This window comes from Cinclus cinclus, chromosome 4 (assembly GCF_963662255.1).
Source record: "Cinclus cinclus chromosome 4, bCinCin1.1, whole genome shotgun sequence".
NCBI classification, from domain to species: Eukaryota; Metazoa; Chordata; class Aves; order Passeriformes; family Cinclidae; genus Cinclus; species Cinclus cinclus.
The window spans coordinates 61,308,820-61,322,438 of record NC_085049.1 but is presented as its reverse complement, the minus strand read 5'-3'; the positions used below and the strand labels follow the sequence as shown (position 1 = coordinate 61,322,438).

The 13,619-nt window shown below is 35.9% G+C and overlaps 1 protein-coding gene across 2 annotated transcripts in view; it reads right to left on the bottom strand.

Annotated features, from left to right (window-relative positions):
• The window catches only part of NUP205 (nucleoporin 205), a 45,687-nt gene that overhangs the window by 14,335 nt on the left and 17,733 nt on the right, over nucleotides 1–13,619 (bottom strand). For both annotated transcript variants that reach the window (XM_062492338.1, XM_062492340.1), the window contains exons 16-28: nucleotides 12,898–12,997; nucleotides 11,241–11,378; nucleotides 10,806–10,995; nucleotides 9,936–10,056; nucleotides 9,353–9,434; nucleotides 8,754–8,918; nucleotides 6,589–6,713; nucleotides 5,549–5,663; nucleotides 4,423–4,572; nucleotides 3,351–3,425; nucleotides 2,464–2,621; nucleotides 1,415–1,495; nucleotides 477–668 (exon numbers count right to left, since the gene is read on the bottom strand). In XM_062492338.1, coding sequence (XP_062348322.1) covers nucleotides 477–668; nucleotides 1,415–1,495; nucleotides 2,464–2,621; nucleotides 3,351–3,425; nucleotides 4,423–4,572; nucleotides 5,549–5,663; nucleotides 6,589–6,713; nucleotides 8,754–8,918; nucleotides 9,353–9,434; nucleotides 9,936–10,056; nucleotides 10,806–10,995; nucleotides 11,241–11,378; nucleotides 12,898–12,997 — 1,692 coding nt within the window. The remainder of the gene's footprint in view (nucleotides 1–476; nucleotides 669–1,414; nucleotides 1,496–2,463; nucleotides 2,622–3,350; nucleotides 3,426–4,422; nucleotides 4,573–5,548; nucleotides 5,664–6,588; nucleotides 6,714–8,753; nucleotides 8,919–9,352; nucleotides 9,435–9,935; nucleotides 10,057–10,805; nucleotides 10,996–11,240; nucleotides 11,379–12,897; nucleotides 12,998–13,619) is intronic.

The following is a 13,619-nucleotide window of genomic DNA, read 5'->3' as shown; positions in this document are numbered from 1 at the left end:
CTCACACTTCCAAAAGCCCTTCTAATTGCAAAATCTTTAGTTTTCCTATTATGAAGCTTCATTCAACTCTTTAATTTTTCAAAGGCAGCAGCAGTAGGACTTGTAGTAGTGGTCTAACAAACCCAGTAAATTAAAACAGTTTGCCTTCAGCCTTTAATAAGTTCTTCTTTGTTTCTAATCAGAGCAGGCTGTTTCTTTTTCACACACCTTTTCCGGACTACCACAGTGCTGGATGATACTGAAATGCCTCTGAAATACCTCAATATATGGTTGAGAATATGTAGTTATGCAAGAATACAGAGTATCCCCTTTATCCAAAGTGCATTCAACTTGAGCATAACTGCAAGGAGAAAACTAAAAACAATACTAAATACAGACAAAATCTTTTTGGATTACAATCAATATTGAAGCACTTTCACATAAAAAGATGCAGCAACAAAGTTGAAGGAGAGGACTGATTTACAGCAGAGCACTACCTTGTCATGCACATCCTGCAACAGATCCCGAATAATGAGCTGCCTCTCCTCAGCCTGTATGAGATCCTGGGGGCAGGCAGTGAGTATGATTTCCACCAGCTGCCTCCACGACTCCAGAGCATGCCTCTTGGCATGGAGGCATTGCAGCAGCTTGTTCCGCTCCACCACATACTGCAGGATGGTGTTGATCTCCTGAAAACCCACCACAAAGAAACTCAGTTACAATGCTAGAAGAAATCAGTTGCAAAGACAGACCTCACAAGGACAATTTCATCTCTCTGTAGTAGTCTTCTGAAGAAAATGTTAAGTCTTCAGCTTACTAGAAACAAGCTGCTATTACTACTTCAACAAGGTAGCCCATTCCATTTCTGAGCTGCTTTTCACAGGGCAGACATCATGAATGTCTCAATCTTATAGGAAAAAAAAAAAAGTTACCAGGGAAATTATTTCATAGAATTTTAAAATCAAAACAAAAACAATTTCAACTTAAAGATGGCAGAAAACTCAGAAAATAACTTATCTCCCAGTTCACTGAAACAGTATCTGTGCAGTAAAAAGGAGAAATAAATCAGCATCCCCTTTCAGAGAAAGGCAAAATAATCTTGGCCATAGGATTAACACACTGTACTTGTCAACAGCCAATCTTGCTATCAGTATGTAACTGCTTTCTGTATGGTGGGGTGGAAGCTGCAATTGTTATCACTAATGGGGAGGGAAGAAGTTAAAGAAAAGAAGAAAACAGACTCCAGGCCAGCTGTTTAGAGAACAGTATGGTAAGAAGTACTTTAGCTTATCAATTTTGGGATTTTTATCTTCGGGAATTACTAACTCTAAATTAGGACTCGAATCAAATCTTTTATAGTAAAACTTACTGTTTGACAGAGTATGAAATCCATCAAGAGCAACAACAAACAGTAGTTAACTTTTTCTGTACTTACCTCCATAAGTAAAGGTCTCTGCCCTATTGCTGCCATTCCTTGAAGAGCATTGACTTCTGCAACCAGAACTCTGTGAACGTACTGAAATTAAAAGTGAAACTTTAATGATGATCCAGTTTAACCAGGCAGGTAGATAAACACCACACAGAAATTCACTCTTTGCCCCAGTGGGGTAGGGGAGAGAATTGGGGGAAAAATAAAGTAAAAGTTGTGGGTTGAGTTAAAGACAGTTTAATAGGACAGAAAAGGAAAGCAGGGGGTATTAATACAACATTTAGAACAATACAAACAAGGGATGCACAAGCGGAATTGCTCACTACCTGCCAACCACTGCCCTGCCAGCTCCTGAGCAGCAGCCCACAGACAGCTTTTCCCTTAATTTATACATTAAGCATGATATCATAAGGTATGGAACTTGGGCAAGTTTTGGGTCGGTTGTTCTGGCTGTGCCCAGCTTCCTGTGCCCACAGCCTACTCACTGGTGGGTGGTTTGAGAAGCTGGAAAGTCCTTCACTATGTAAATATTGCTTAGGAACAACTAAAGGATCAAAGTGTTAGGAACATTACTCTCATCCTAAATCCAAAACACAATAATATACCAGCTACTATGAAGAAAATTAACGGTATTTGAGCCAAAACTAGGATAAGTGACAACAGAGATGTATTTGTACCTCCTAAAAGAATCTAGGAGATGGCTGTGTAGTGACAGATGCAACAGATGGACTGGGATTCCAACAAATTTTACTAATTTTTTTAGGGTCACAAATTTTTCAGGATTATTTATAATGCACTTGTCCAGTACTCATCACAATGTGACACAACCTTAAGTAAAGCCTCCAAGAACTACTGCAGTACACAACAACATGTAATTGTGTAGATGTATGTAGTGCTAGGTAGTTGTGTACTGGCAACCAAAGAAATACATATCTGAAACATACACCTTTTATGTAAAAGTAAGTTTCAAAGTATTATTAACACATTGTTGTTTTTTGAATTATTATTAAAGTATAAAATAGCAAATGCAACTTGAAAACAAAACCAATGCTAACCTTGACATTGCAGACCACTTGTCCACGTGCGTTCTTGTGCTCACAATTAGCAATGACTTGCTCAATTTGAGCCCGATCAAAAAAATCCAGTTGCAAAGGCTCTGGAATGTCCTGACTGAAGTCAATTGAATCCAGGATATTTAAGATCTTTCTGCGTACTGGAAATGCAAATCAATCCAAATCGTATTCAGAAGCATCAAGGGGAAATCAAAAAAATTAACAAAAAGAGCCTGATTTACCTTTGTAAATCTAAATCTTCATCTTAATATGTAAAGTTTCAAAAGAAAACATTAAATCTTCATAAAGTGCTATCAATCTATGTAACAGGTTTAAAAACACTTTCTAAGGCCTTAAATTCTTAAGATGTCTTATACTGTATAGCTCTCCTGTTATACATGCATGTCATCCAATACTTATAAACAGAAGACTCATTTTTTCCTCCCAAATTAAATCAGGCTGGTTCTCAATTATAACCATTGCAGTCTTTTGTTGAGAATCCATATGGAATCTGAATTTATTTACTGATGTGGGACTTGTATTCTTTGCCATGAAAATACAATTATGTTCAGCCTTAGCAGCAGTCTGTTTCTACTGTTAGCAATACATTTGATAGTCTGCCACTCTCCCATTTCATCCTTGCACAGATACTTAAACATACTTCTCAAATTGCCTTTCCAGTTCAGTGTTTTTCACTCACACCAAGTATTCTATCAAGGTTCTTCAATTTATTTTTTTTCCCCACTCTAAATAAAACTGTTTCATGTACTGCTGCTGCTTAGAACACCTATTACTTTCTTTTTCCAAGTGTCCTTTCTGGACGTGGCCCTCCAGCCTACTCACGAGAAGACACACTTCACTGATAAATAATCAACAGTCATAACAGTTACCTTTAGAAGCAGTGTCAAAGTGGAGAAATCCACTGACTGATCGACTTTCATCTTCCAGCCCTCCTTCACCATCAGCTGAAGGTAATAAAACATACTAAATAAATTGCAATAAACAAATCTAAGTGAAAAATATTACCTACTTTATTAATAGTGAAAGACAGAGCACAGTGATAAACTGATAAACCTTTCACATTAAAGTCCTCTAATACAATATAGCCAGAACTGTTAATCAAATGAAAACAATACTTACGTGACAAAAGCTATCCAATTATTATATACAGATCAGAAAATACAAAAATGCCTAAATAGACATCTCACTCTCTGGTATGAATAATGCAGTTGGATAGACACCATAAAATGAATAGCACATCTGAACAGTTTCCCATGCTCAGATCTCCACAAGGATGAAAAGAGTGTTTGGGCTGATAAAATTAAGGGAAAACACCATACTGTAGTAGCCTATTAAAATAATCTTCCATTTATTCTACTTTCTTCATGTAAAGAGTTTTATTTCCATCTGGGTTTATTTTTCTTAATTTACTTCTACTCTGAAACTAAAACTCTACCCTAAAAGTCTGAAAACTTGCCTTTTCATTTGACATTGCATTTTGTACCACATTGGGATGAAATATCACTTTTGTGATGTAATAATGTTAAATGCAAAATTGACCAGTAGCTACTGTCTTCTGCAAGAGAAGTTTGAGAGCTTGTGACAGTCACTAAGACTGAGAAACTCTAAAACTGATTATCATGTAAGACCCTCCACCTTCTCTATATTGCAATGATTCTGAATGGCAGCTCAAATTATTCTACAATTTTAATTATTTTTTAATGTCCCCCTTCCTGCCTCATCAACTGTTTTTAATTTTTCTATCAGCAATGAACAAAATGATGCCCTGATTTCTTCCACTTTGGAGTCTACAACCACCATCATCTTTCTTCCTGCATCTCCAGTGGCAATTCCACACCTGATACCACAAATGAACCGTCACAAGCTTATGAAGCAAAGAACTGAAGTCTCTCATTCTCCATTTATTCCAGCCTATTTACCCTCACCCTAAGTTCCTCTTACCCAGGTATGGTTTCACAGGCATGTCATCGAGCAGCAGATGCAGCAGTCTCTGTGTGTGGGAGCGCTGGCGGTTCAGCGATGTCACTCGCATTTCTATAGCTGCAGTCTTCATTAGCCAAGACATTTGGTTGAGGGTTGAAATCTCGTGTTCTGGATGGGGATAAGGCAACAATTAGAAAACAGAGCATAAAAAATATTACATTCTTCACTTGAGGAAGCTCTTAAGAGGATGTAATTAGTTATTATTTGCTTACGAGACAAAAACACAGATCTGCCAATAAAATAAAATAAAAGCCAATAAATGAAAATGTGGTTAGTTTGAAAACAAATCATACACATACATGCAATAAATATATATACATGCACAACAAAACTGGACAAAACCTATTAGAACAGTCATTGTGAAGAACACAGTGCTTCATGAGCCAATAGGGTCAGTTACAATTTCAGTGAAAATAACCAGACCAGACATTTACCCAATTGAACTGTAACTTCAATCAAAATTGGTGAGACTAGAACATGTGTCTCCTAGAATCTTCCTATAATCATCTAATTTAGATTCCTAAATTATATAAGAATCATCTAAAGCATTTCATACATGCTGGATTCATGTACTTGAATGCTAAGTTTACTGTCACTGAACAAAAGACTGATGGTTAAGCATCTGATAAAGCACATTTGCTCAGTTTAAGACACCTGAGAAATATTGATTTGAAATATAAAACATACCTATGAGCTCAAAAGTACTTTATTCAAAGAAAGGGGCGACACAGGTAGTTACAACCATCAGCCTTATACTCCCTGGGTTCTTTATAACACTCTTACTTGTCAATTTTATTTTTTTTTTCTACAGCATGAGCTAACAAAACTACAATGATAATTGCAATATAGATTAGAACGTGGTTCTGGAGACTTGGTGCATTCCAAAGCTAACATTCCTTTCCAAAAGTTCAGCACTAATAATCTGAACTTCTTAAGTAGGGAGAGGTCAATTTTTGCAGAATTAAACGATTAAGCACAGCCTGCAATCAATTCAGTTTAATAATGTTTCTTCTTTCACTCCTAGGGAGCCAAAAATTGCATTGAATTGTAAACATGCACAATCTTATCACAGCATAAAGATTACCTTTGATAGAAAATGGCAAGTACTGAAGCTGAGTGAATAAGAAATCCTGACTGGTCCTCAGATATCTCATAGTTGGACCTGAAGTGTCCGAGCATGCACACAACTGATAGATCACCTGACAATCAAAAACAGTAGATATCCATGTATGGAATTTATTTTAAAAACAAACCAACCACCAAATCAAAAGAAGTATAATACTATTCTACTGCTCAAATAATATTACCAGTATTTAGAGTAAGTTTTCCATCAGCTGTCTTCAAAGCTGGACATATTATTTGTAAAAGATGTGGAATTATGATTTTAAAGGACTACTGGCATGTGGATGACCATAATAGCTATTTGTTCACAACATGACCATACATGAGCCTGTTTGTTCAGCTCACTTAAAAATTAGTCTTTTTCTGTCTGCAAATCCACCAAGACAGGAAACGTAATAATTTTCCCCTGCTTCTACAGAATTACCTTTTGCTTTTAGTAATGCTTAATTTTTTTTTCTAGAGCCTATGGATTTTCAACATGATACAAGAGTGTAATCACATGGTTCTGTAACTTAAGTGCAAGCATCAGCTACCTCACACATCTGTCTAAACTCAGCTGTCTCCCCCACCTGACTCTCTGAGCCACACATACAAACATTTTCTCACAGCTACAGAATAAAGCAGAGAATTTCATTGGCTTGGTTGAAATTTTATGTTATTTGCTGTCATACTACCTCCAAAATTAAAAATAAAATATTGGCATATGTCACAATGGACTTAAAGGCTGACTAAAAATATTTAGGTATAGTTTTATAAGTATGTCCTAATTCTGAGTTTCCAGTATGAGTGCAGATCCTTTGATTTCTGTGATGCTACAAGATATTTCTTTGAACAGAAGAAGGTAAAATATGAAGAGTTAAATGTATATAAAAAACTTGACATATTCATTTTTAAAATGAAACTATTATCAGAGTCATCAACTGTCTGTTCACCAATCAAGAACTAGCTAATATAATGTAAAGTCTACTCTCAATATATGTCAACAGAAAATATGCTGAATACCTGGTAACAGAGCTCTGCAAGATGGGGAGATTCCCTAACTGCTGTAGGCCCATTCCTTGTTTCAGTACCCTTCTCCAGTATGTTCAAAATAGCATGAAGGCAAGTCCGTGGGCAACCCAAGACACCTGAAAAGAGAAAAATAACTTGATGTTCTTGATGTTGCTTTCCTCTACAGCCAATACAGGTCAAGTACACAGAAATACAGAACCTAAGTCGTTCAGATACCCTGTGCTACACTATGCTGTTCCACACAGCTGCTGCAAAAACATCTGGCAAAGTTTTATCACCATTACTTAACATCAAAGAAGGAACCATTTTTCAGCAAAAACCTCATGAAAATATTAATAGTTAGTCTGTAGGCTTTTGAGATGCTAGTGACTCAATTTGAATTCTTGCTTTTATACTTTTAAACCAAGAGCCATTTGACAATTTCGAAGAACAGCTTTAAAATTACTATCTTATTTCAAAACTACAGCCATTATATGACTGATTCTCCTGAAGGCACCTGACACTGCAAACAAGGGGAATAGGGAATAGATTTTAATACTGAAGTCAAAATCCTGTCTTTTCGCATTCTTCCTATAGCCAATTAATTCTTATTCGACCCAGAAAGAGGTCCTGAAGCAGTAAAAGCATCAATAACCAGAGTTCTTATAGGGGAAATAACCTTCTCTGTTCGAATATGTATAATTTATGCTCTAGCAGGAAATCATTATCTTGAGGTAAATGTCCTATAGTCATTATTTCTTCACATTATTAACAAGATAATTGAAAGACGTGGGCAAGGTCTCACACCTTTGAGACAGATTTCCTCATCAGTGACCTAACATATGATACCCTGTAAAATTGTGTGGGTGCAGATCAGGTACCTGTATTGTGTAACTACTGAATTTCACAATACCTGAAGAAATAAAATTCAGGTCCTATCTACTCTTCATTTAGAACTATGAAGAACTAAAAACTGCTGGGCCATAACATCCAATACAAACATAAAGAGGAACATTCTTCTCAAAAAACCAAAATAAAATTATTGAATGTTTGCTCAAGCTTGTTTATATAAAACATCCTTTAAAACAGTTGAGAAATAAACTTGTATTTCAGACTGGAAGAGATACCATGACATCTCAACACTAAACTACTGCTAGCTATGATATCAGATTATTTTTCATGGCTTTAGACAGTTGGGTCTTGAACTTCCAAACATGACAACAGCATGACCTCTACAGCCAACCTGCTTCACCATCTTCTGGTGAAAAAATTTCTCCTATATCCAAATTGAGCCTCTCTTGTTTCATTTTATGCCCACTGCCTCTCATCCTCCTGCCATACTCCTCTGAAGAGTCTGGTTTTATCCTGTCATTTATGTCTTGGCAGGTGGTCAAAGGTTTCTATTAGGTCCCCTCAAAAATCTTTCTTCTCCAGACTCCCCTCAGCTTCTCCTCACAGACTGAATAGTCCAGCTCCCTGAACATCTCTGCTGGACTTGCTCAGTCTGTTTTGTAAAATACCAATTAGAAACTGAGGAGGCAAACAAGACACATAGTAACATGCTATTATTCTCATCCATTTAGCTTCAAAGCAACAACAGTGATATTTCTAAAGTTTGCATTAGCATACATATATATAATTAATGTATTTCTTCTATATTCCTAGCACTGGAATGAAACCCCACATGTTCTAAAAGGTTTTCTTCTACAACATTAAAAAACAAGAGGTTTTCTTTCCTATAAATAATTTTAAGCAGGAATTTGAGGAAGGACAGAACAATACCCAAGGAGCAAAATCAGTTCCAAATGACAATCTCTTTTGTAGGCTCACATGTTGTCATATGCAGGTACTACTTGGATTATCAAACCAACTTCTTTGTACTAGGACACAGCTATGCTGTATTTCACTTCTAAATTACCTTTTTTTTCCCCCCAATTCTAATTTCAGGTCTGTTCCAAAAATCCAATGTAAACAAAGAATCAAATCCTGAAGTCGTTTAAATGCTGCATTTGAGTATTAATATACCTTTTCATGTAGCTTTTGAGGACTTGAACAAGGCCTGTTGTTTTATTCTGAAACTGAAGAGCAACTGCTTTTCCCCATGAATTTCCCAATAAATATTCTCAATGTTGTTAACAGAACTGATGAAATGGCAGATCAACCTCCCCTCTTCATACCTGGATCTTGCAAATTTGTGGTGCTGACAGGTTTCTTGAGTTCAAATCCCAGGAGATACAGAGCTAGGCTGGGAGGACTGCACTCAAGAGAGGTGATAAGGAGATTCAGAATATGGATCCTTGTTTCATGATGGATTTGTGCCCGCTTCTTTTCTGGCTCCAGCTCTTGATTAGAAAAAGAAAAGAAGAAGGAGAAAAAAGCAGATACAGTGACTAATGAAGTAAAAAAATCCATCTAAGAGAAAAATCTTCAGCGTCTTCAAGTTAAATACAAGAATGTTGAGGGATAAACTTTTATTACTGCAAAGAGATACAAGAACAAAATTCCAAATTACTGTTAATACAGCAGTAAATAATATATCCAAAGCAATGTAAAATACTTGTCTTGTGAAAATGGACTCAGTTTGGAGCTGACTCATCATACTGTGGACATACTTGAACAAAACATAGGTGCTTTTCATTCTCTTAAAGGTCCAATTCCACAGAAAAGAGAGGAAGATCTTTTCCCTGACTTATAAGCACTTTTTGCACCACTTTGATTGATTTCACTCCATGCAAAAGACAACTGTTTAAGCCCTTTTAAGAAGCCTTTTACATACCCTCATCTGGATTAATTAATTCTTCTGCATCTTCATTGTCTAAACATTCCACAAATCCAGCCATCAGCTTCTGGCTAACACTCTGTTCAACAATGGAAGGATGGAAATGAAGACAGGTTTAAGAGTACTAAATAAAATACTTTTCATAATTCCCTTCATGTAAGTTGACAGAACTTCTAGACAAAACTTAGATAACCTACTTAATAAGCAAGAGTTAAGAGTCATAGCTGTTCTAAGAACCAGTTAGTAATTACCCAGCAAACAGGAAAAAAAATCTACTGTTGTCACATATGCTAAATTATTCTCACAGATTAATGATCATAAAGTCACAAAAAGACCTCCCTATCTCAAAGAATATTGCCTTTTTTCTTCTTGAAAACATTAATGATTTTGCTTTTTTCAATTAATGAAGCAATTGTTTTTCCAATGCCACAGTAAAACATATTTTATATGTGGGTAGATATAAAATAAAATATATTTTTAATGTATTTGACCTAGAAACCTATCCTTTCAAGAAACATTATGAAACCTCAGATTTCTCCATCAGTTTATCTTTCCAGATTCAAAGAAACAGATTACTTACCTGATCATGGGTGAAATCACCAACTAGTTTTATCTGGATGTTGGAATTATCAGAAATACAGCACAAAATCTTGGCACTTTCAAAAGCTAGCTCAGGATTGCTGTTTCCATGGTAAAGATACCTTCAAAGACACAAAATTATAGCAATGAAATTGCTGAGAATTTAACTTTTTCAAGATGGCAATGCACAGATAAGAAATCAAACAACATTTAGAACTAAAACATTCACAAATCAAATGAGGTAACATTAAAGCTTAAAAAAAAATTCACTCCATATGAAACTCTGAATGCTCCTCCAGTGGGAGAGATGAGTAGCTGAGTAGGGATAATAACTTTTCCTGGAATTTTTATCATTCTTTTTATTCAAAATCTACATTACACACTGCTGCATAAGTTAAAACAACCTCTTGCAGGTATTTAATACAGTAAATAATGGACAATACTGTAAAACATGACAAACAACCAAATTAATTTAACTCTCCCACTCTGTGACAACCCAAGTTTGGGGCAAAATGAAATTATATGCAAGGCGATCATTGAACATAACAGACAAATTATGAAATCATGAGAGGGGGAAAATTCAGAAATAAAAACTATAAATACAGATCCCAATCTTGCACTAGACCATCACAGATCATAAAACCTCTGAAGACATCTCCCCTCAGCCAAAAAAAAAAAAACCAAACAACAAAACAAAACAAAAAACAAAACAAAACAAAAAACAAAACAAAACAAAACAAACAAACAAAAAAAACTTATTGAGATGCTCTATGTAAAGAGGAGCACTGGCTAGTGAAGCCACTTAAAGGATCCAGGATCCAAATGCTTCTGTGCCTCCAAAACTCCTTCCTTCTCAGTACTTTGCACATACCTAGCAATATTCACCACGTGATCTGCCTTTTTAGTACGAGGATTGATTCCTTGAAGCAGCTGCTCCAGTGGTGTGACAATAAGGGAAAGGTGGCTCTCCCGCAACAGATCCATAAAAATATTCTCCTTCTGTAGGGTTAAGTTTAGAAGTGCAAGGCAATACTGTACAGCTTTCTCTAAATGCCTCTTTCCTGCAGTGCACAAAGAACATGAGAAATACAAAGGAGCAGGTAAATAGACTACATTCATAAATGTCATTCATCAAGCCTTGTACCAAGTGAAAAAAAACTTAGTTGCTTGCCAGTAGGAAAACTCCCAAAACACAATTTTTATATGCAAGAGATACAACATCAAGTTACAGATATGCAGTGTGAGCTTTAAATCCTACTTACTATACATTTTAACTTCACATGAAAAATGAATTCCAGGCACGTACCAGGAAATGGAGCATAAGTATCAAGCTGCTTAACCCCTTCTTCTAGCAAACTAAGGCAAAGTTCCAGCATTGGGGATTCATTCAACAGATGATACATCAAATTAAATCCAGGTGGTTTATATGCTATTATTTCTTCTCCTAAAGACAGAAGGAGTAAAATAAAAAATATAACCTCCAATAAAAACCCCCTTTTATTACTCAAGTTAGCATAAGCTACAAAACATAACAGTCCCCATGGTTCTAAACAACATCCTTCATACGAAGCCTTCAGAGATTTTCTTTATACAGATGCTATTGATGAAATTTTAGAAGTTTGGGAAGAGTTGTAAAGGCAATTACCATTACCTTCCAGTATCTAATAGTAGAATTTAAAATTTAACCCCAAGTAGATCTGAACCAAAAGAAACTGGATAAAGTTTACATGCTCCCCGGACCTGCACGAAGACCGTGAATGAGGGAAAAATCATTTCCAGAAGTCAAAGAGAATTGTCCACTGAACACCTGATCCTCACAGTAGGGATAAACTCCCATGACTGTTACAACAGTGTATGAGAAAATTAAACTACTAGCCTAAAATTTGAAGATCTTCATGATACGAAATAACAGGAGAACACTAATACTTTAATTTATCTAGGATCTTCATAAACTGTGGTAGATAAAAGCAGGAAAACAGTAAGAATCTTTTGTCAAATGCAAGTGGGAACAAGGGTACAGTTTCTTTTGGCAACAGCTTTGAAAATGCCCTTCATCCACTCATTTCATGTATGCCATTCCAGCCATTCCACCACACACCAACAGAAAAGCCATGCCACTGTGAAGCAACACACTGAATCTGTTAAAAAAATGCATCTACTCAAAACTAGATGAACCCACTTCTCCAATATATTGTGGAACCCACAAATAATCATACAAATTGAAAGATTAGCTGAGGACAGGAACAAGCTAACAAATTTTGTGAGCTTTGTCAAAGTATGAGGCACAGAGGCCTTCCAACTCTAAAGTTGTTTTCAATTAAAAAGTGGTTCTCACAGCACTGCTACAAGAAAATCCACAGGCATCATGACTGAATTCATGATAAGAAACTTTGTTTCAACAAAATAAAAATTTAGAGCCCAAATAAGCCTTAGATTTCCTATAATGAGGCAACTGTAATCAACTTTAGCCTTTTAAAGGCTAAATATTTAGCCTTTCAGATTTAAATGATTCAGGTCACAACTCCACTGCTACTGTCTGCTTTCAATAATTCATATATCAATAATATTAATTGCAAAGGTTATCTCAAATACAATGACCTTTAAATTAACCCTACAATTAGTGGTGATTTATATATAGACCAAAAAACGTCCAGAGGAACAAGCCAAAACTGAGGTGCTGTTCAAGTGTCAAATGTTGCTCTTCAACCAAATCAGAAATGAAAGAGACAGAAGTTGTCCTCCTAGCAGAGGCAGAGAAATAGAAAATAGTGTCCATGAAGCATGCAGTGCAACTACTGCAATGCAGATCTCGATACTACATGGAAAGTTTTTTAACACCTTCCTATTTCAAAGTGTAGCTTTCCACCAGGCTATTTGCAACATTAAACAAGATGTCAAGATAGAGGCAACAGAGCAAAACAAGCTACGATTCTTTCTGCCAGTGAACAAAAGAACAGGTTAACCTTGTAACTCCACATATTGGTCCACAAAGTCTTCAAGTTGAGGTTCGTAGTCCCGCAATAATTTGTAAAACACTTCCAGAACTACCTCAGCTACTTCCCACTGCAAATGAGAACACAAATCAAACACAGATTAAAGACTGATATGAAAGCAACAAGGCCAAGATGACAAAGAACACAACACACAGTGCAGTGATATACTGGATCAGAATCATAGCTAGTATTTCAAAATTAGATAGTCATGCCAATAACACTATACTCCATCATGTCAAATAATTTGAAAGCCCAAGCTTGCTTTCTGAAGTGAAAGGGAACACTGAAACAGATTTTTTACCTGTTTTAGGCTCTATTATACAACTATATACTAGGATATTGTAACTATAAGCAATAAATAATTTTTATTAGGTGTACAGCTAAGAATAGATCAAGAATAGCCAGCTTCCAGGATACAGTTTAGCATGTGCTTTCATCCAGAAGTTGTAAAACAAAGCCAAATTCCTTGGTTCAGCAAGTCAGAAGTATTTTCTCACTGAGGCAACATGAAAAAAGAACAAATCAGACTTGTAGATTTTGTAATGTCATGTTCAGAAGTCATTAGCCATGTAGTAGACTTGCAGAATCCTGTACAGCAAATTGAAATTTAGGAATAAAACCTTCTTTTAAAAAAGACACTTTACAATGGGCTTCTTTGAAGCATATGCTGGCCCATGAGTTGAATTATTACA